At 39.5% G+C, this 21,983-nt stretch overlaps 1 protein-coding gene across 1 annotated transcript; it reads right to left on the minus strand.

The window, feature by feature from the left end:
- Window positions 1-1,128: 1,128 nt before the first annotated feature.
- On the minus strand, window positions 1,129-13,218 carry ZRANB2 (zinc finger RANBP2-type containing 2). The gene is made up of 10 exons (XM_055815409.1): window positions 13,068-13,218; window positions 12,717-12,769; window positions 12,485-12,593; window positions 11,154-11,236; window positions 9,471-9,547; window positions 8,753-8,890; window positions 7,704-7,876; window positions 5,411-5,497; window positions 3,474-3,638; window positions 1,129-2,938 (listed from the first exon to the last, which is right to left on the minus strand). The coding sequence occupies exons 1-10, from the start codon at window positions 13,121-13,123 to the stop codon at window positions 2,875-2,877; spliced, it is 1,005 nt and encodes a 334-aa protein (XP_055671384.1). The 5' UTR covers window positions 13,124-13,218; the 3' UTR covers window positions 1,129-2,874.
- Window positions 13,219-21,983: the final 8,765 nt, after the last annotated feature.

Here is a 21,983-nt window from a genome sequence, read left to right on the forward strand (position 1 = left end):
GGAAAAGGATGAAAATTATACAGACTTCCTGGTAAAACAGCTAACTGGCAGTAGTTCATTATAACTAAGTTTAAGTAAAGAAGTAAGACCTATCACAGCATCTAGTTAATTTGCACTCATTCATCATGGTTGCTTGTATCAGACAACAGTGCGAGGGAGTTAGTTACCTGGTATCGAAACGAAGCAATCTTGTTCTAAGATGTACCAACAGGTACATTTTAATCTTTTTATTATTAATTATCTATCTGAATAAAAACAAGAAACATTTTTCAGCAGTGGATTTTACTCTGTTGCCAAATTTATATAAAATTAAAGGCTAGTCTTGCTTTTATTTAAAATCACTTTCTAGCTTTCAATTACTACGGAAGAATGCTTATGCAAACCCACTATTTACCGCTCACAAACGTATTTAGTTTTTTCTCAGAAAAGCACAAGCCCTAAATTTAACCTAATCAACACTTCCTCCTTTGCCATTACAAATTTCACCAATCTTTGATAAAGCTGCACAGAAATACCCGTTTATTTCTATACGCACCAATTTATCTGACCCCAATATTAAATATATAAATATTTTCTGGTGAAAGAGAAAAATTTACTGCTAGGCCACTGGAGATAATTCTGCCCCCCGAAACCCACATAAACACCCTACCACAGTAAACCCACAGCTTTTTACTGCCTGGGCTTTGCGTCTGATCAGAGATAGACCACGTTTAGTTCTAAGAGCTTGGTTTGAATTTACCTGCTGATCCAGTAACTAGAAAGAAGCATTTTGTGTCACTTATAAGAGGTATACAAACACTACCATAGTTGCTGTGCCTTTGTATTTTGAGGCAGAGATCAAAATAACTCAAATTTACTGCTTCCTCTAAAAACCTTCTGAAAAGATATAGAGCATGTACAGAATACCCTGAAATTTTGTAAAAGCTTATTTTAAACGTGCTGCTGCATAAATAAAAAAATATTGAGTACTTGTGTATTGAGAACAGTATGAAAATTTAGGATATGTGTGGCCACGTAAGTGCACATACTGCCTTTCTTGCACTGCAGTAACAGAGAACAACAAAATAATCTGTTACTATAGGTTATGAAGAAAGATTTGCTTTTGTTGCCAAGAGAAAGCACTCACTGCACAGTTGACTCACAGGTTTTATTTACACTTGTCTACAGAATCATTTTGCCTTACATTTTATCTAAGCCAAATGAAACCATAATTTTCCTTCTGTCTGTAGGCCTATCATTTGCTAAATTTAAAAACTTTCATCTGTTAAGTACAGCAACAATTTTAATACAAAGCACAAGAAAAAAAACCAAAGGCTAACAACATAGCATCTATTTATCTGATTTTTACAATTTAGTAGTTGGACTTCGAAGTTGTCAGAGGCACAGTTACAAGACTAACCTGCTCTTGTGCAATCTACACACATATAGCATTGAAATTAGATATAAAAGAAAGCATTAAAGAAGAAACTGCATTTTTTTCTGCAAAAAGATTATCAAAATATTTCTACACCAAAACATTTTTCTTATGTACCAGTCCAAAATAAATGTCTTAATAAAAAAAAAAAGCGCAGAATGTAGTATTTAAATTTTGCTCCGTTTGTTTTTGTGCAGTTCTTTTAAAAAAAGCAGTGGTCAAATATGGGTTTGGAAGTTTTACTGCTGAAATAAATGCAGGCATATTGCTGTTTGCTTGCTTAAAGAGAAGATTTTCCTTAACATACTTACCTTGTGATGGCAGTGAAGATACTTAACCCTTTCTTAACCAAACGGAGCTCAAGAGAGACCAAATTTTAATGTCATATTGCTAGTAAAACAGATTCAATAAAGCATTTTAAGCCATAAATTATGTTTAAGGGAAAAAGAATGATTGATGAAGAACACATTTAAGATGTCAGAACTTTCTACACACTTTATTAATTCTTTTTAAAAAATATAAATAAAATTCAGATACCTTGAAAATTTTAGTCAGCCCAAAATGAATTTTACGGATGGCCTGCAGAAGCTTCACTCGATTCCAGGAAGCTAGTTCCACATTCCTCCATCTCAAGGGTAGTTCTTAAATGATCCTTCTATAAGAAAGGATCGCAGAGTCCAGGGTCCATGCATGTGAAAATACTACAGCCAGTACCTGCTGCAGAAAGGGCACTTGGCTGACTGCAGCAAATAATTTCTAGTGACAGGCACCGGCAGCTATGACACTTGAGCAATGTGCCCAACGTCTCCAACATCCTAGCTTCAAAGGAATGATGTCTAATTCAGTCTCTAAAGAATCATATGATGGACTGGGTATTTAATAGCTATTTCGCACTGAGCACAGCTAAAGAAAGGGGCATCCATCTATACTTTCACTTCAACACAGAAAAATAAAAAATAATTAGACATAAGTACTCACTACTTTCATCCTATGGATAACACCAGCCCTACAGCTATGCTAATCTTTCGTGGTCCCATACGAGCTACATCAAACAAGCTCAGAGTTGGATGCGGAAGGCTCATGGGTTCTTCCTGTATTCCTCAGATACTTCTTTGTAATTGTCACAGGAAGAGCAGAGTTGTATTAGACCGTATCCAACCTGTGCCTGTTCATACATATCAGAGAGCCAGGAATTGAGTAACTGAGTCTTTAAAAATAATAAACCTCCCCTTACTCAAATAATAAAACTTCACACTTCCTCTAGGGAGTTTATGGCTTAAAATGCTACCTCACTTTTTGTTTGATGAATGAACAAAGCTGCAGTTTTCCAGAAAGCAAGGACAGACATGCACCTCTACTAGCAGATTTAGCACTTCTGACCAAGACACCAACTTCTTAAAAATGTCTCATGCACTGACTGGAAATTATTATTTTTTTTTTGAAATGTGAGCTTTAATACATTATTTCTTTTTAGAACTTGTACGGGAACCAGAATGGGAAGATCCAGATGATGATCTGCGGCGTCTGTAAGATATAAATGGAGAAAGCATGCAAAGAAATAAGTTGAAATTAATTTTAGTATCCACTTTGAGTAGTCTGTATCCTATAATGGCTGGAAGCCAAGTATATCTGATAAGGGCCTTATAAGAATATAGAAATAACTTTAAACCACTTTAGGGTAATGAATATTAATTTAATACTAAAAATGTAAACTTAATACTGAAAGTAGAATACAATTTCTAAATGCAATATTTACTTATGAAAATAAATCAATAACATACACATTAACACTTTCACACACTGAAAGAATGGTGATTCAGGTCTTTCTATGTAACATACTCCTAGCAGGAGGAAGTTTCATTGGAAGAGGGCGGGGAAGGCAATTACAGAGGTTTTAATAGGAAGTAAGAGTAGGGGAAGTGAGAAAACTACTTTTAAAATCAGAATAACTGATCAGATTCAGTTCTTTCCCAAGTGAACCTCAGTCCTTCAGAAAAAAAAAATACTTTTAAAATCACACATTTAAATACACCCATTCTTATTCTACATAAACCCAAACCTTTCGGGTGACCGTGATCTCGATCGTCTTTTTTTGCGATCACCAGATGAAGAAGATCTAGAACGACTTCGCTTCTTGCTTCTCTCGGGGGAAGATGATGAACGAGAGCTTGAGTAAGATCTTTTTCTTGGGGTGGAAGACCCCCTGTAGGACCTGGAGCTGGATCTTTATTGATTAAGAAATAAATCAGATTTAATTCTGGTATAACATAGAAAGAACAAAGAAAGAACAAAAAGAGACAGTTTTCATGAACATTCACTACTCTAGTTACATCAGTGTTTCGTCAAATGAATGCGTGGATACTTTAATACTTACTCCTTCGTTATCTGCCAATAAAGACTTCTACTGCCGTGGTACTTTGCTTAATAAATTTTGCTAAAAAGCATTACTTGAGATACAGACCACCAATGGTTTGGAAACCTCTTTCCAGCATTCACCAGAATGACGCATTTTGACAAAAGAGATGGGGACTGGGACAGGAAGTAGCTGATATAAGCTGCCCTTCCGCAGTAAATTCACAAAGCAAAATGGCTTGAAAACCACAGATGTAATGATGATTTATCCATTAACATGAAGTGAAATATTGTTATTTCACACTGGAGATTTGTAATGTTCATCTTACTGGAACAGTAAAAATGCTCAGAAGGTGTATTTACAAATCTTAAAATAAATTTGGGTAGAGTGTAAGACCTTCCACAACTAAAATAATTAAAAAAACCCTCTTAGAATACAGTCATTTGGGCATTTAAAAAAAAAAAATCATGAAATGAACCAGCTTCATTTACAAGCACTCAAAACTCACTTTGATTATCTAAAAAAACCACAAGGGAAAAAAACCCACTTGTGGAAAAAGAGCTATAAAGTCCTAAACTGTAATTCCAAAATTAATAAACACACCTAACAGGATTATTGGTAGGGTTTTTTTTTTTCAGTAAGCTGGATAAAATATTTAGGAGAAAAACCCCAACACCACAGTGTATGCTGTTGGTAAAATATTTTCAGGGTTCTCATTGTGAATAATAAAAGAGTCCTATTCCACACAAGCTAAACCAGGACGCTCTGTTGATGCTGTGTGGCACAAGCAAATAACCCAGCTCAGCTAATGAGTCACTTCAGAGTCTAGTGGGGGGCACAGGCACCCTTTTTCTCTTCCTAAAAGCATGGACTCCATCTTGCGCTGACCCTCATGTGACAATCCATAGCATGTTTCTGCCACCAAAGGATGGCGGCACCATTTGTGATTGGTCTTCCCAACTGAAACTTCCTGATTTACAGTTTTTAGATTCTCTGCATGCATGGAGATGGGACAGTTCTTCATTCCATCGCAAAAGGGAAGCCCTGCCAACAGGATGCCTGTGCAAGGGCACCTTAAGGAACTTATGTGCTTTTGTTACTCTTCCCCGCACAGGTCAGTAACCGCTATACAGAAAACGTCAGCGAGCTCAAGCTCCTGTCAGCTTCTCGCATGATTTACTATCAACATTTTTACGCATTCCCCCCGCGTTTATAAAGATAATGGCAGCGCTACCTAGTGGAAGTTAGATACATTAAGTTATGACTAAACACAAAACCAGAAGTATAGTGTATTTTCTAATGTTCTTCCACATCAAGTAGCCAAAGTGGAAACCAGCAAAACCAGCAAAAATTACTGAAGCAAGTAAACATGCATTCAAATTCTTCTTCCTCCAAAGTGAAGATCTGTGGCGTCCACTCCTCTAGCTTAGATCAGACTTAAAACTCTTCAAACAAAACCTCGCATTCTCAAGAAATACATCTGTAGTGGCAACAACCTCGTGCAGAGACCCCAGGAATTCTGACTTCCAAGATCAAAATGAGTTAATGTTTTTTGACCGGCATAATTTTACGATGAAATCAACAAGCAGTTGGTTCTTCTGCCCTTTTTTCTCTCTGCAAGGAGAGAGTGCTACCTCATTCACCTTGATTTCGACCCACGAGATCTAGAGTGTTCTCTGGAACTGGAACGAGATCTTGATCTGGAACTGGAAGAACTTCTTGAATGGGACCTGAAACAACACGGAAGATTTTTTTTTCCACTGTCGGACTTGTATTTAACTGACTAACCGCTACTGTTAGCAGCAGAGGCAATGATGCATCAATACAATTCGGACTAGAGTCACTAAAGAAGTGACAATTTCCTCTACTCCCCCAGTATCAGCACAGTACATTTTAAAACAGAAACTTTAACATCGCAAGATGGTCCGTTAAAAAAATTGTAAAGTCAGCTTTTTACCATGTTTCCTAAAACAAAGCACAAAAATTAAACAGGATTGCAGTTATTTGGCAAAATGGACAACTGCGTACCCATTAACTATTTAATGAAATCAATGTCTTAACGTTTAATTTGTGCTTTAACTTGAAAACCATCAGTTAGTTTCTTTGAAAAGCAGAGTAGGAAATAGTATGATTAGCTAGCGCAAATTTTCCCCAAGAAGTTTTCACAAGCATTTTGTAAGCAGTTTCAAGTTTCTGTACAGATTTTCCCCTGCATTAAAAATTAATCGGTAGTTAATTCTTGGCTAAAATATGGACAGATCTAACACTACTTTCAACTGGTCAAAATAATTTTCAAATTTTTCATGTTGATGGATTTTCTTTAAAGCACAAACCACAAAAGATATGTAAAAACAGTAGCAGACTTGCAGTAACCATTGTATAAAGGAGGTATTGCTATCAAATTCCAATAATCTTTTCAGGAAAAACGTATTACATATGCTGTCAATCTCCCAGTTTATATCGTTACCATGTCTTTTTCATTTTACTGTGCCAAACAAAAGCAGCATGAACACATGCCAACTAGAAAATGTATTTAAGCCTTTTTAAAAAGCCACAAAGGAGTACCCACAAATAGCAACTGATATTTCCAATTATTTATCTGTAGCTAGAAGCAGAAAGTCCCACAGAAGATTGAAAGCTCCCTAGCAAATTTCAATTCTGACATGCTACTTTTCACTTCACTGTTAACATTTATTAGCAAACAAAATTATGGCCAGATGAAGTTCTTCTGACTTCTATGACCTTCCCACCCCTAAACCTAAGAATTGCACTGGAATGCAGCCCACCCTGGTTGTGTACTATCTGCACACAGGACAATACAGCCACTTCCTCAAAGATCTTGCTCCACACCTCACTTCATTTACAAAACTTGCTGAAAGCCGGCCAGCCCAGTCGCTATTATTCACTTATTGCTCCTCCTTGGAACCAGGCAGCAAACACCTGTCTCAAGACGGCATGTGAAGGAGTGGGGAGGCTGACAATACGTATTGCCAAGAATGTAATTTGTCAAAAGAAGAGGCAGCATGAAAAAAAGTGTGACAGCAATGGGCAGAAAGACAGAACGGAGACCGTGGCTGACATCTGCTTAGTATGAGGGTCTGAAGAACATAGGCTGTGATTACAGCAGTGAGAGCAGAGAGGTGCAGTTACAAAGTTAGGAAGATTAGAAGAAACTTGAACTTTATGTATAACCCTATGATCCAGTACCAATTTGAGGTCTTAAACCTATCAGTATCATCCCTGTATCAACTGTAAGGCAGCTAAAAAGCTAGAACATTACTTACATCACATGATCACAAAATATTTATTGAATTGTTCATGTATTACTGAATTTAAATAATACTGCAAGATCTTTCATCTACCCAGCAGACATTTGTTGTGGCCCCATGATCAATATAAACCTTTAGTGTTATTCTGGCAACACGTCCACTGTACTTAAAGCTTTGTAGCTTGTCATCAAGCTAAGTTCAAGTTTCTTGTGTTTATTTACATATTTTCCATTTTGTCCTCTCACTGAATCTGTCTGGACTGCATCATCACTGCCCTCTTCTGCCACTTCCTCCCACTTTAACAATACCACCCCTTCTGCTTCTCTCTTCAACAACTCTACTCAAACTTGCTAAAGAAATTCACCCATTGAATCACGTATGGCCAACAAGCCTAAAAATAAAATTGAAAGTAAGTTGTATTTTAGAATTTTTTTAAAGGATTCAATTGAAATATCAACTTGACTAAAACAAGCAACAGGACATATGAAGCCTCCCTACTGAGGAGCCACAGAAGGTAAGAACAGAACATTATCTACCCATGTAAACTGTACATAAAATTCTTAACATTATCAAACTAAAACTGTAAGGTAATCAAGAAAAAAAAGTAAATAAAGAAGTTAGATACTGACATTTTGCCTGTCGTTACCCTTGACCTGTACCCGTTTACCTGGACCTAGACCTTGAGCTTGAATGAGAGGATGAGCGCGATGAAGATCGTGAGTGGGAAGATCGAGACTTAGAACGACTGCGCCTATTGGATTTCTTTTTCTTATTAGTGTCCTCTTCTTCACTGGCATCAAGATTATATTTTGAAAGGTCAGCATCATCTTCATCCTCATCCTGGAAAATATGCAGATATACAATAAATACTTAAAAATATTTTGACTGTTTTCTTCAGGTAGTGGTTTTTTATTTATTCTATGGTTTGTTTTGTGCTTTTTCCCAACCTTTGAAAATACTGTTGTCAGTGCAATGAATGAAATCCAAAAATTCTATAAGTAAAGAGTGACTGAAAATTTATATTTCAAAGCAGACTAACAAAAAGCCTGCAAAACACTCATCTAAAGTCCCATTTTCTGTTATTTAATGAAGTTAATGAAAAAACATTCATTTTCACTGGTTAGTTTAAGTGAGTGCCTGGAATAATTTTCAGACTCAAAAATCTTAACTGTAGCATAATTCTGCAGAGACATGTTTCATATGCAGGATTTGGTCACTTCTGTGTAAAAAATAAGCATATACGCTTGTCTCTGCAGGACTGCTGTCCAAAGATATTGACAATCCAATGTGTGACAATCATGTATTTCAGGAAAGATAAAAAAAATTTTCTCTGAATATTTTATTCCGTTTTATAAAAACATAAATCTGACCTGCTTCTAAAAAGCTAAGGATAAAACTCAAGAACATTCCCTTTATATGGCAGCCATAGATAAAGGTTCTAAACAAAGATCTCACAATTTTTCTGATTTCAGATAAGCTTATAATATTTTATGGTTTAAAGAAATTATATGACTTTGGATTTAGAATATTTAGAACAGAACAGAGCTTGCACACATATTTTACAAGAAGCAGCAGGCACCATTATACTGATAGCTACTCCTCCACACTGGTCTAAAGGCAGCTGAAAATACAGACCAATATATCCCGCTACTACTAAACAGCACTGTAGTAACGAATAAAAAATAATGGCTCGAAAAATAACCAAAACCATGCTACCTCATCCAATTTATACTTGGAGAGATCTTCATCCTCATCCTCCTCATCTTCCCCTTCAGATTCTTTATCTTCTACTTCCTTCAGGATAGATGCAGGACCAACTGGTTTCCCTCTATACTTTTTCTTTTTGCGTCCAAACTAGGAAATTTTATTCCATTAGAACACGTTTTAATCAAAAGTAAATTCCAACTGTACTTTCTGATAAGACTTCTATGAAAAAATAAGTACACATCAATTTCAAACAAGATATTCCTCAAAGGGAAAGGAAGTATCATAAAAACCAATTAGCAGCAAGAAACTTTCTAAAGAGATGCTTGTCTTAGATACCGTTAGGATCCACAGACAAGATTAGTAGAAATCTGAATTTAACAACAGTATTTTATATTTGTGTCTATGGGATATCTTTATAAAACAGATGTTGAACATCTGGCTGAAAACCATATTCATGACCCTGAAGCCACCTCCTTAAGAAATTTAACACACCCAGCTTCTACCAGTTTAATTTGAACTCATTCTTAGTTTTTACCCCCCGAAAGACAAAACGGACGCATTTACTTTCAGTTTAAAACTTTGACACAAGCATTTGACAATCAGATGGACCACAATGTATTTCTGACTAGTGCTTTTCACCACAAGGAAACCAAGTAAAATGTACATCTCCTAAACACACATCACACAACATGTGTCCCTCCGGAGTAATACCTATACCTCATCTTACCTCATCGTACTCCCCGTCTGATTCTTCACGTTCTATATATTCAACATTCTCTCGCTCGTTAAATCCTCCTCCATATCCTTTAAAAGGGGTAAAACAAGACAAGCTCTTAAGCTTAAGCCAAGTTCAGCTACATGAAGCACAAAGTTTATTCTAAACTTTCACAGAGGTTCTGGAAGCTTTCAGTGGATTTATATATATATGTACTGTAAGAATGTAATATGATCTCAAGGGGAATATGAATTGTTCCCACACACGTTTATTAAATACAGTTCCTCAGAAACCTAATAGAGAAAATGGATTGACACAGGAACAACACAGAAGCAAGAGCATTTAAAAGAACAGAAAAAAAATATAAAATTCAGGGTTATAGCCATGCTGAGCTTCCCAGAAGAGCTCTGGCAGGGCTGCAGTGCCTGACAATTGCCTTGGTGTGGATAAACACAAGAATGTCTGCAAGGGGCTGGAATAAAAGCTACTGTCCTTGAAGACCAAACCCCCACCTCTGAGGGCAGCCAGATTGGGAAAGCAGACACTGAAACATGAGGTGAGGGCAACACCAGCTAACTGCTTCCCTGGCTGCTGGCGCTGCTGCAGCCTCTGCCACAGCCAGGTTCTACGTGCACACAGCCTCCCTGGTGGCTTCTGGGCATGCCAGCCTGGTCCCCTATCACAATTACACCGTGACATATACATCTGTATCTCTATATGTATGTGTGTGTCTGTCTCTCTCTCCCCTCAAGGTGCAACAGGAGTAAAAGCATCCTGTTGTTGCACCGAATTGTACAACTTCCAAGATTTACCTTAAGAATCTTTCTATTCCTTTTTATAATGTGAGTGGAAAACTTCAATGGCTCATTTTAATTTCCGCTGACTCTGTAATTTACTGCAAGCATGTGCAACATTCTAGGTGTCCTGCATGACTGCACTTTTACTCTGAAGGACACCAGAACTTGAAAAGAAATTATACATTTTAAATATTTAATATAATATTATATGAAATAAAACTAAATATTATGCTTTAATATTCCTTAATACGCTTACAATATCAAATAAGAATATTAAAAAAATACTCTTTTTCCTTCTGAATAATAAGCTCTGTGCTCCTCTCCCTGCTTCTTTTTTTATATGCATTAGTTATACTCTATGTATTAAATTCTCTGCCTGATCCCATTTGCAGTGGTAACAGTATAAATAGCTCCGACCGCACTGTAAGGATATCCTCTGTTCTAGTTACCACCGGGCTCATTGTTAATGCAGGAGGAACTTAAAATGCATCTCAGTGTGACCAAACCTCAAACCTCATTAAGAAATAGCAGTCTAAACTACACAGCCTTCAAACACCACTCTTGTGACTGCTGAGGTCTCTGTAGATGGACGTTGTACATACACTAGACCTTTTGAAGTTTAATAAGATATTGCATTACTCCTCCCAAACAGCTTAGTATCAAAGTTAAATACAGAGGCAGTTTAAGCTGAATATTCATTGACTTTCCAAATGAAACTGTCACATACCTTACACACTACTAAAAGTAATCAGGTCTAAGAACCTACAGATTTATTTACATATCTCCACTTTGCTAGTTCTGCTGTGAAAACAATCCCTTTGATTAAATTACACTGTCAGTTAAAAAAAAAAGTTTTTATTACAGTAATTTGAGTATTTTAAAACCATATACATCTTACCTGTCCTTTCTTCCAGTTTAGCATACTTTGGAGTATTACACATATTACATTCCGATCTTCTGGCCCAGTTCACGTTACCACATCTTCAGAGGCAAAAAGAACAAAACAGAAACCAGAAGTATTTAATTTAAAATCAAAAAGCTTAGCTGTTGAGGCAATACTTACAAAAACAAAAAAGAAATCATAGAAATGTATTTGCCAAGGTTCAGCAGTGATCGGCTGTCACTAGTACAATTAACCCCATGGCCAACAGTTACCAAGATACAAAGAACTGCAAGAATCAGCATGAGGATGATGACCATACTGGACAAATCAAGGAGAAAGAATTAAAATTAACAAGCAGGTAGGCAGACAATTTAACAGAAGGTTACACAAAGTGTTAAAATTCCTTATTCTCCACTATTGGCACTCACGGCTCTGAGGAGTTAACAAAGGAGTTACCATAGGAATAATGCTTTTGAGCAGTCATTGTCCTACAGCGATGTGTAGCTACAGTTATGTGCTTCTGTTACTGCGTTTCTATCTTAGTGTCCTAAAAGGCCACTCACGCTCAGCCATCCGTAACACTATCATCGGGATGCAGCTCAGTTCCAAAGAGGAGAGGAGGAGGTCCATATAACAGAGCCTAGCCCTGAACTTGGAAAGACATGACAATCCTGGAGCGTGCCATCAAGTGAACTCCCTCAGGCACCGGACCCATGGTGCTGCCTGGGAAACCTGCCCATCTCGTGCTGTATTGGGCTGAACATAGCTAAGTTCTGACAGAAAAAAAATTTCAAAAAAAATCCAGGTTTCACTGGTCAGGCAGCTTACTCAACCAGCAGAAACTGAAATCCTTAAAACTGCTCCAGAAAATGTGAAAGCACCTTTCAAAAAATCAAAGCATTTTATTAAAGTGGTCCTTTTCCAATTTACATCTTAATATTCTCGATTGCTGGTTTGGGGAAACACCTGAGAATTTAATTATGTGCTAAGCCTTAAAAATTCAGTGAATGTTGACAATAAAATACCATACTGCAACAAAGTTGTCACTTCCATTTCTTCTGAACTTTTGTCTTGGCTTATCAAAGAAAAAAAATGAACTTTTACCTGTCTAGTCCTGATTTTTTTAATATCTTTTTCCAGTCATGTTAGTTACGCAACTGTTGTCCAGCAAACAAACATGAATGCTATCCTCACAGCAAAACACTACTAGTGGAGCAGCTGCAAGTTTTGGTCACTTTTCTCTTGCCAGTACAAGCACATTTATACTGACAAGAATTAAGTATCATACTGTGGATGTGCTGTGCGGCTCTAAAGGGAACGCTCTGCATTTTTTTAAAAGGGCATACGTTTTACACTGCCAGTCGTTAGCACTGAAGAGGCCACGACTCTTTTCAGCAAGTGTCTTTCCTATTTCAGTCCCTCCAGCTTTCATCATTTTGGCTTCTGTCGTTTTTTCTGGAAAAGAAAAAAGCAAACAGTCCTCAAACATCTTGATTCATGATTAATTAAAAAGAAGTAATATTCTTTGCTTTTAAAAAAGGCAGAAATAGACGAGGAGGAAAAAACCCTGACACTCACCCCTTCCACATCTGTTACAGCTGGTTCTCCTGGCAAAGTTCACGTTCCCACACCTGGAAACAAACCAGGAGGCCGAAGAGGCCTGTCAGCCCAAGGCTGGGCAAGGCACACACCCCGCGCCCAGAGCAAACGCCTTGCGATTCCCCGCGCAGTGCGCTGCGGCTGAACCACGAGGCTGCTCAGGCCGGGCCCGGCGCTGGGCCGGGGGCCCGCAGCTGCGAACCCCCCGAGAGCCGGTAGCGGCGGCTCCCCCCGGCCCGGTGCTGCCCCGCGGGCCGGGACCGTCCCGTCCCGAGCCGAGCCGCGGCCCGCACCCCGCGGCGGACAGGCGGCTGCCCCCCCCGCGCTCACTTCTTGTCGGGACAGATCCAGTCCCCGTCGCTCACGCGGAAATTCTTGGTCGACATCTTGGGCCCCGCCGAGCCGAGCCGAGCGCAGCGCCAGGCGCCGCCGCCGCGGAACAGGCCCGGGGTCCTGCGGCGGACGGGCTGTCTGCCGCGCCTGCGTCCCGCTGCCGCACTGAGCGGGGCCGCCGCCGGCCGCGGGTTTTCGTCAGGCGGCGCTTCGGCCACCTCAGCGCGGTCGCGGGAAGGGAGCGCGCCGGAAGTGCGCCCCCCGGCGGCCCGGAGGGCTGCGGGAGGCCCGGGCGGGCGGCGCATGCGCAGTGCGCCCCGGCGAGGGCGGCGGCCGCCACGGGCGGGCGGTGGGCGAGAGGGCGCTCCTCTGGCTGCCGGGGGAGAGGGGGCTCCTCTGGCAGCTGGGGAGGGCCTCGCCAGCTCTGCAGCTGTACAGGCCGCTCGTATATCGGCCCTTTTATTACTTACGGCAGTTTCTTTTCCGACAGCAGCCGCTGTGGCTCGGTCACGGTGCAGGCCCGGGCTCCTCAGGAGGAAAGCCTGTGCGGGAATTCCCTTGTGCGCACCTTCGCTTCATTAAAATAACGGAGAAACCGTCAGTAGCTGATAGACCGTGAAAAACAAATTGCATGAGGCCTCATTTCAACAGACGGGAGAGCGCACGAGGTTTCTCAGGGTGACGGCCCTAATGAAGTCATGTAAGAACATACAGAGTGTTTTTAAGTATGAGTAAGAGCATTGGCATAAATATTCATGTCAGAGTCTTCAAGTAAATCCATTATTTTAGAAAAATACTTTAAAAGTGATGAATAAGGAAACACCCCGTGGCTTGCTGGCACTGGGCACTCGGTTCCTCTTCCAAGCTGCCTCATGCCCTTTCACTTTTCTTTTTGGCCTAGTAATTTGGCAAGATCTGCTGCTCTTGGGTTGACCAGCCTTACCTAATTAAGTACATGTGGTGTGCTTATTTATAGCAAATGTTACTTTCCTGGCAATTTTTATTCCCTTTCCTTCCCGTGCTGTAGCCACATCCTGTGGAAAAATCATCTGGAATCTGGTTGTGGGCCTGGTTTTTATCACATCTACTCTCCAGGTCATGAGGCAAGACGACAATGTTACTGCTATTTATTTATAAAACTATAAAACAGTTTAAGAACACTGGAAAAATGTGTTGGGGCCTCCGGTTTGTCTGCTGGAGAAGGCTGTGTACAAATTCCCGCTTACAAAATGTCCGTAATAATCAGGAAGGACTAAACCTACAGCAAGAGAAGGTCCCAGGTGAAGGGCTGTGCTCAAATTTTGAACAAGGGCTGTGAAAAATCTTGCTTTTCTCTACCCCCAGAATGAGAAGTACCAGATGACAAAGACGGTGGCAGGGCAGCTGCTGCAGAGCTCACCAGCTGGGCCTGCCTGTACAACACTGGCAGGGCCGGCGCTTGTGTTTGTGTGCACACCCTGTTTAAGAAGTGGTGCTTCCCAGGCAGTGCAGCCTGCACAATTTAAAACCTTGATTAGCAATTTTTTCTTCAAAGAACATTCATTTATGCCACTGAATAACCAATCTGAGCTTAAGTGAGGTATCAGAATCTTAGCGCTGTAGTAGATGGCAACGAATCATCTCTAGTCCCTTTGTCAGCACCAATCTTTAAAATGAAGTAAAAAAAAGAGAGCTTAAAAAAGCTGGAGAATCCAGTTGCAGCCCAGAGTGCCTGGAAGGATTCACTTCTGCCTTCTTATGACGTTTAGTCAGTACAGCAGGTGGCACTTGAGTAACATACATTTATCCAGGTACTGTTATTGCAGATTAAAAGCCTGCTTTTTATGGAATTTATGGGAGATATTTGAAATATCAACGTATTGATAACTCTATTTAAAAAAATAAAAAAGCATCACTGTCACCATGTATGATTGGCACTGGAAATTGAATGCAAGATTATCTTTGAGTTACACATGGTACAGAACATAAAGTTAGCAAGGTGCATCAAGATCATGTAGTATGTGTCTCTGTTCAGACCTCCTACAAGCAAGGTTTTCCACTATCACCTGCCTTTTCCTGAATAATAGGCACACTACCCAGCTGCTGCCCTGTTTTTGCTTGGGGGATGCTCTGCTTATGTCAGTAGGGTTATAGGGAGTAACCAAACCCAAAAGTTGGTGCCTAGAAGATAGTCCATTCCTGCATGCCTTCAGGAAAAGACCCTTTCATAAGTAACAGGCATATAAATCGTGAAGTGTAATATCAGGGAGACAAAAGAAATCTGGACTTACAGAATAAATTAATGTGTGATGAAAGGTTTAATTAATCTGTCATGTCCTTTTTCTTATTAAAAAACTACTGTCCAAAGCTAGTATGTTAGAAGAAAATTGGTATCTGTTGAATTCAGCAGGAACTGGATTGAACTTCAGCATGCTTAGGAGAGGCATTGTTCTGAAATCCTGGGTTCCTCATGAAATCATGGTTTGTGAATTCATTACAATACTCTCATGCTGGGGTCTGCAGAAACGCCAAAGAATGGGCAGAGCCTGTGCAGAAGATTTCACAGCCTTCGCTTGGCTTCTGTGCAGATGCAAGGGTCGACTTCCACAGAATGAAATTTCAAATGAGCTTGGAGGATACCTCTCTTCATCTTGAATGAGAAAATCCTCATGCTGTTCAGGTCAGAGAAAAACCACCCTTGTCAATGATTTCAAGGACAGGAATTTGTTCATAATCCCTGGATTTCCCTTTGGGGAAATCATGGTCTGCTAAACTTACTTTTTACAGTGAGAAATGAAACAGAATATGCATGGTTTTAAAAATAAGCACAGGCAAAACTGCAATTCACCTGATAATAATTTCAGACTTAAATATTTTAAAAGTTACTAAAATATAATGAGAAAAATGTTTGTTTTCTGCTAAAAGAGGCTTCCCAGAGGATTTTTTGACCTGGCATCTGCAGCCAGAACTTTGAAGTGATCAACATCATTTTGAAAACAGGACCTTTGCCTGTATGTGCAGAGGGAGTGTTTCTGTAACTTTCCTTTGTTCAATTTACTTCAAAAGATGGATATATTAAAAGCTGAAAAGCCAGCTGGGAACTGGAAAAAAACCATCTATCTTTCAATTAATGAATAAAAGCAAGGCCTAAGTGAACAAGATCTTCTACAGTCTGGAAGGGATGCTGTGACTAGACACAGTCTAGTGTTCAACTCAGGGACTACATAGGATATTTCCTTTGTTAAATAAGCAGTTAGGCTTACTTAAAGATTTTTGATACGCCAGTCTTCTTTTCCTCTGTTTCTTACACAAAGTTTCATTTAAATACTCCCCATTTCACAATGGCTGGTGAACAATTTTATTGGATTCCTGTTTCTATTGCAGTACATTTTGGCTTCAAATGTGAGTAAGGAATTGATAATAACCAAGTAAATGAGAAATACATCACCCATCATTTTAACATAATGAAACCGAACAGCTGAGAATGGAAAAATGTGCAGAAAACTGTTTAATTGGCCTGCTTCTAGACAGCCAATTCCTACCAACAAGCCCTGAAAATCAGTTTTTCTGAAGAAAAACTAAACGGTACAAAGGCCAGCAAGATCAAAGTCAGGTAATTAAATGAAGGTTGCCTGTGCTTCAGAGCTCTTTCATTCTGGTTTTCATGTCCCTTCCCGGTACAATGTCTGCATGCCATGCTCTTTATGTAGCAACTTGGGGCGCGTAGGCTTTTAAGCATCACTTTCAAGCACTTAATACATTGTTGATGCTTTCCAAGACATAATAATAATTGTAATTTTAGATCTATGAGTTAAAAAGAGTGCAGTGTGCTTCCATCAGGTGAAATCTAACTATTATGAAAACCTATTTCTGTTAATGTAATAAGTTATACTGCGAAATAATGTTTGACTGTTCATTTTTCAGAGCGCATCACAACTTGACAGGTACTTGTTTAAACAAGAAATAGTGGAAATGCAGTACCTATGTTAGAAAGTGCAAATGCTATAAACTGTTCAAGACACTCAAAGGTTTGCGATTTACTATGAAATACAAGACTGCTGAAAAGTGCTGGAAAGCAGTTTTTAGAATGTACCGTAAGATTTGGAGAGTTGGTCTTCCAAAGTTTGTTTCAATTTTGCAAGTGTGACAGACGTTTGGTAATAGAGTTTTTCAGGCAAGTGATGGGTACTGAATTGACGCTTAAACTGACATGCTTTTGGAGGAAAGATTTTCTTCAACGAGTGACCTTTACAGAAGGTTAGACATTGCTTGTCATTTAATAATTTAATAATTAAAGGATGATTCAAGCCTGCTGAGAGCACAGAAAAACACAAATTAAATGTGTTTGGTTTAGTAAGACTGGAGTTGGCAAATACTCACTAAATCATTTAAATGCGGGGCTAAAAGGGCCTTGAAGAGGTCGCTGGTCCTCTGCCTTGGTTCAGAGGCGCAGTCAGTTAAAGAGACCAGTCACGGCAGGCAGCTGCTGGCTTAATCCCAAGCCAGGTACTGGCTGTCTGCTCTGTGAGCTGTCACGTAATCCAGCCTCTGTCATTTATACCCAAGCAACAAGTAGCAATCAGAAATACTTCTGGCCTAAATCTTCCTTTCTGTGGATTAAACGGACTACTTTTTTGTCTTTCCATCAGCTGATATAAAAAAAGCCAGATACTGTTCTCTTTTATTAACAAGCCTGTTGATGGCACTTGTGAAGGGACTGTTCCTCTTCCCTATGCTTAAAACACAGATTCTTAAAACTTTCCTCCTTGGCCTGATTTTCTGGATCTTCAATCATTTTTGTTGCTCAGCTCATGGCTGTCCCCAACCAGCGGACCCCCTTTCCTCAGTGGAGCGTGGGGCTGGGGTTGCAGACAGCACTGTAGCCAAGGACCGCACTGAATGCAGTAGAAGGACTATTTCATTTTGCTGTCATACAGTGCTACTGTTTGTGCATGTTAAAATCATGGGGTTTTTTTCCTAAGAGCATCGCATCATGAATACAGACTGTTTATGATTCACCGTAGGTCAATGCCTTTTGCAATACTGTTACTCTTCCACTTTTTCACTATTTAAGACTTGTATATTTGATTTCTCCCTTTGAAGTCTGACAGTTTGCATGTGATCTGAGTTGAATTTGTTTTTTAGTAATTACAGATCAATTCCAAATACCAAGGTAATTCTGAATACTTAACCGGTCTTTCAGATGTCTTTTGATTTTCATTTTGATTCAATCTGGATTGCATTTACTTAACCTGTGCACATGCATGGTGCACAGCCTGGGTCACAGGCTTTTCTCAAGTGAGGGTAGATTGTACCTCGATATTTCCCTCCTGCTTGGTGGAGATGTTGAATGGAGTGAAAGGAGGTTTAACATAGGATCATAGCATTATTTAGTTTTTTTTTCTTTCAAATAAACCTTGTATCTTTTTTGGTACCAGGTATGTTATTTACTGTTCTGCCATATATTAAATATTTTTACATGTCATTGGTAAGCCAGTAATGGGAAATAGTTTACCTAAACTTCATGTGAAACCACCTCAGCTTAAAGGAAAGGTGTGCATGTCCATTGCCTTGACACCTTACCCATGGGCTTTGCAGATAAGCTTTCACATCCACCATCAACATGTAATATAGCAATAGTATGGCGTTTCAATAGTGAATTGTGCAGAAACAATGAAAATTGATCATATTTCATCAAATCTTTACTCCAAACCCAGTAACAATATATCCTCTAACGGAGCTCTCACTGTTGTTGACAACAGCCTTTCCTGCAATCAGAATGTTGATATAGCTGCATTCTTTTCTCCAGCAAATTTTACCTGTCAGACAGTTGTTTTAGTTCTAGTGCTCCTTCTCAGAAATAAATAAGGACTTATGATACACTTGAGTCTTTTGACAGGAAAATCCAAACATCTGTTTGTCCACAATTTATTTGACATTTGCAGTACAGGTTAGGATTTTCTTTTAGAGCCACATGAAGTCTGGTTTAGATTTTTAAACTCAATCTCAAAAGTGGATCTAAAATAAAGTAACATTTTCCTATTGTTTAGGAGAAATAACCTATCCAGTAAAGCTGTATTTCTCGGCACACGGAAGGGTACAATTAAAAGGGGCACTGTCCAAGAGCTAACACTGTATCTCCCAACCATTGGAAGAATTGCTTTGTAAAGCAGCAACTAAATATTCTGCAGCTAGCTAGATTTGACAAGTAGATGTCATAGCTGGTGTAATCCAGGGACACAGAGGTTTTTTTTTTAAGAACAACTAATGTAGATGTTCTTTCAATTTAAAATTGAAATATTTCCCCCAAGATATTCTTTTCAAAAGGAATCAGTGTGGAAGAACACCAGTTGCTGTGCCCTAGCCAAGTACAGGTTGAGAGGGGTGGTAATGGTTCCTTGTTAATATGTTCAGCTGTGGTAAATGTCAAGGAAAGATAAAAAGTCTCTGACTTGGAGAATAAATGACAGGATCAAATAGTTATGAACAGATCATGAAGATATTTAGATAGAAATTAGAAAACAGAGTCTAGCCATCCAAGAATGAAGATCTGTAATGTTTTTCCAAATAAAATAGGGAAAGAAGGATTCTAAGTAAGTTAAGATGGATCTTAGTAAACATATGGAGGGGGTTATTTGATTTAACAGAGGATTTACCAGAGAGGGAAAGCTGTGTCTGTAGTATGAGAGTTTTTGAGCATCACATACACAGGCTTATCCCAGGAATTTGAGAGGTGACTGGATCATTGCTTTCACTACATTGGGCCGTGTCAGTGCAATGCACAGGGTTTCCCTTAGTGGCCTGTGGAGGTCCCAGAGTATTTTTTCCTCCTTGGCAAGCGGCTTCATGGCTGCTGTTTCTCCCAGCTTTCTCTGAAGAGCCAACTGATGGTGATAAGATCTGGAATCTCAAGAAAAAGTTGTTCAATTTGCCTTTGGGTTTGGAGGGTTGCTTTGGTTGCTTTCACAGAGTAAAGCCTTCAGGATTTGACATGGCTGGATGGCCAGCATATCTGTATGCCAAAAAACCCCAAACCCAAACATATAAAACCCTATGTGTTTTGGTTTTGGATCAATTGCAAAAGTTCTTACAGCTTCAATGACTTTGTGTTTCATAGCACATATTTTGCATATTTGCTTGCAAGTTTAGAATAATTAGGAAATCCTAATGCACCAAGTCCACCACCTAATTTGTCCTGCCACGACTCCCTCTGTTTTCTGCAGGACACATGCTGTGTGACAGCAACAGCTTCTCACAAGAGTGGGTTACTCCATGGTTACTCAAGAAACTGCTCTGCTGTTGCTGGTTGCTGGTTTTCTCTCACTTTCTCTTTTATTCCTCTCCTCTTTCTTTTGACTCACTTCAACGTCTTTTGGGAAGGGACTGAAGGATTCCTCTCTGGGATCGGGGAGTCTGTCAGACAAGACAAAAAACTGAAGATTTGTCATTTGTCCCTTTTTCAGCAAGCTACTGGTGCACCAGGCTCTCTGCAGGTCATTATGTGAGGATACTGTGGCCTCCTTTTGCTGGTATCCCTGTGTCTCTGGAAAATACAAAAGGCATTTCCAGTATTCACACGTGACGGTGTGTGTGAACAGGGAACTGGTTATAATGATGACACGTGTGTGATGTTTGAGAAGGGTGATGTCTGAAGGGCTCTGTGCAGGTAGCGGCTCTATGCTCCTGTGTCACTGAAGGAATAAGACTCCCAGCAGGAAAAGCAGAAGGCATAACTCCCTAAACCTACTGCTTAAAGGAAGGTGATGTGTTTAAGAAAAATATACATAAATAAGCCAATATTTATAGTTTTCAAAAGGTGTATTTGAACATCATGTAGGTGAGATGCAGAATAAATAATGCCCCAACTGACAGCTGTAATTACCGTGGTTCAAAAAAGCTTATTTTGATTACGAATTTGTTTGAGTTAAAGCATTCAATGGGCAAGTGCAGTAGAAATAAAGGTGAGACGTGTAAAAAGATCTAATATACATTTTTTAAAAGCCAGGTTGGAAAGGGTTCATCATTTAAGGAGTCATTGTCAAGCAAAACAAGATGTGATTAACCTTTCACATGCTCGTCCTCCCCTGCTTTCCTTACACTGCATGGTATCAGCACTAATTAGCGTGCGGCTTGAATCAGTGCGACTGGGAGGATCTGTTAGATTTCCTCTGCTCACCCTCTCGAGGAACATTCGTCACCATGGCATCTGAGCACCTTGCTGCTGTGAAAGCTCCTGTCTGCAGCAGCACAGCAGGGTTATTTCACTCAGACGTACCTGGAGGGCTTCAGAAGTTTCCAGCTCTTTGTGAGGATGTTTCTTTGCTTCATCAAAATCTTTCATTTGGCTTTTCACAGTTTCTGCCCTTGTTGAAATCACCAGCACTGCATGGAGGATTTTGCAGATCAGCATTTACTCCTAGAAATTTGGTGTTAAGTAGACAAAAGTGTAACTTGGTCACAGAATTAATTAACCCCTTCATACCAATCATTTTTAATAATTATTTTCTAATGCGTACATGGAATTAAAATGTATTTGGCAAAGTATCACTTACTTTGGCAATCTGTCTTGAAAAACAAGTGATACAGTCGTTCACACATATACCAGTTGATGGATATGTGCCAGTAGTACATTTAAAGGGTAAGGAACAATTCCAAAAGAAGCTGTACCTATTTAGAGCTGTACTTTTGTTAATGAACATTGAATTGTACCTGTTTAGGACTCTGAAGTCAGAATTAGGCTGCCGAGCCCTCCTCCAGTGTCTGAATGGTGTCCTTATACCTGTAGTTCATTGCCGTTGCTTTGCTTTTTGCATCTTACTGACATGAAATACTTACGTTTCAGATTCTGTTTTGGCAAAATAAAACAAACGAAAGATTAACAATTTGGCTTAGGCAAGGAACTGAACAAACCCGAATTGTGAACCGTCAGGAGGG

Source organism: Falco peregrinus, chromosome 10 (assembly GCF_023634155.1).
Source record: "Falco peregrinus isolate bFalPer1 chromosome 10, bFalPer1.pri, whole genome shotgun sequence".
NCBI classification, from domain to species: Eukaryota; Metazoa; Chordata; class Aves; order Falconiformes; family Falconidae; genus Falco; species Falco peregrinus.

Excerpts from the sequence above, each read along its gene's own strand:
- ZRANB2 (XM_055815409.1), bottom strand. The coding sequence starts at position 13,123 with ATGTCGACCAAGAATTTCCGCGTGAGCGACGGGGACTGGATCTGTCCC. Across the intron at positions 9,548-11,153 it reads TAAACTGGAAGAAAGGACAG|GATATGGAGGAGGATTTAAC; the intron begins GTAAGATGTATA and ends CCCCTTTTAAAG. Across the intron at positions 8,891-9,470 it reads CAGACGGGGAGTACGATGAG|TTTGGACGCAAAAAGAAAAA; the intron begins GTAAGATGAGGT and ends AAAATTTCCTAG.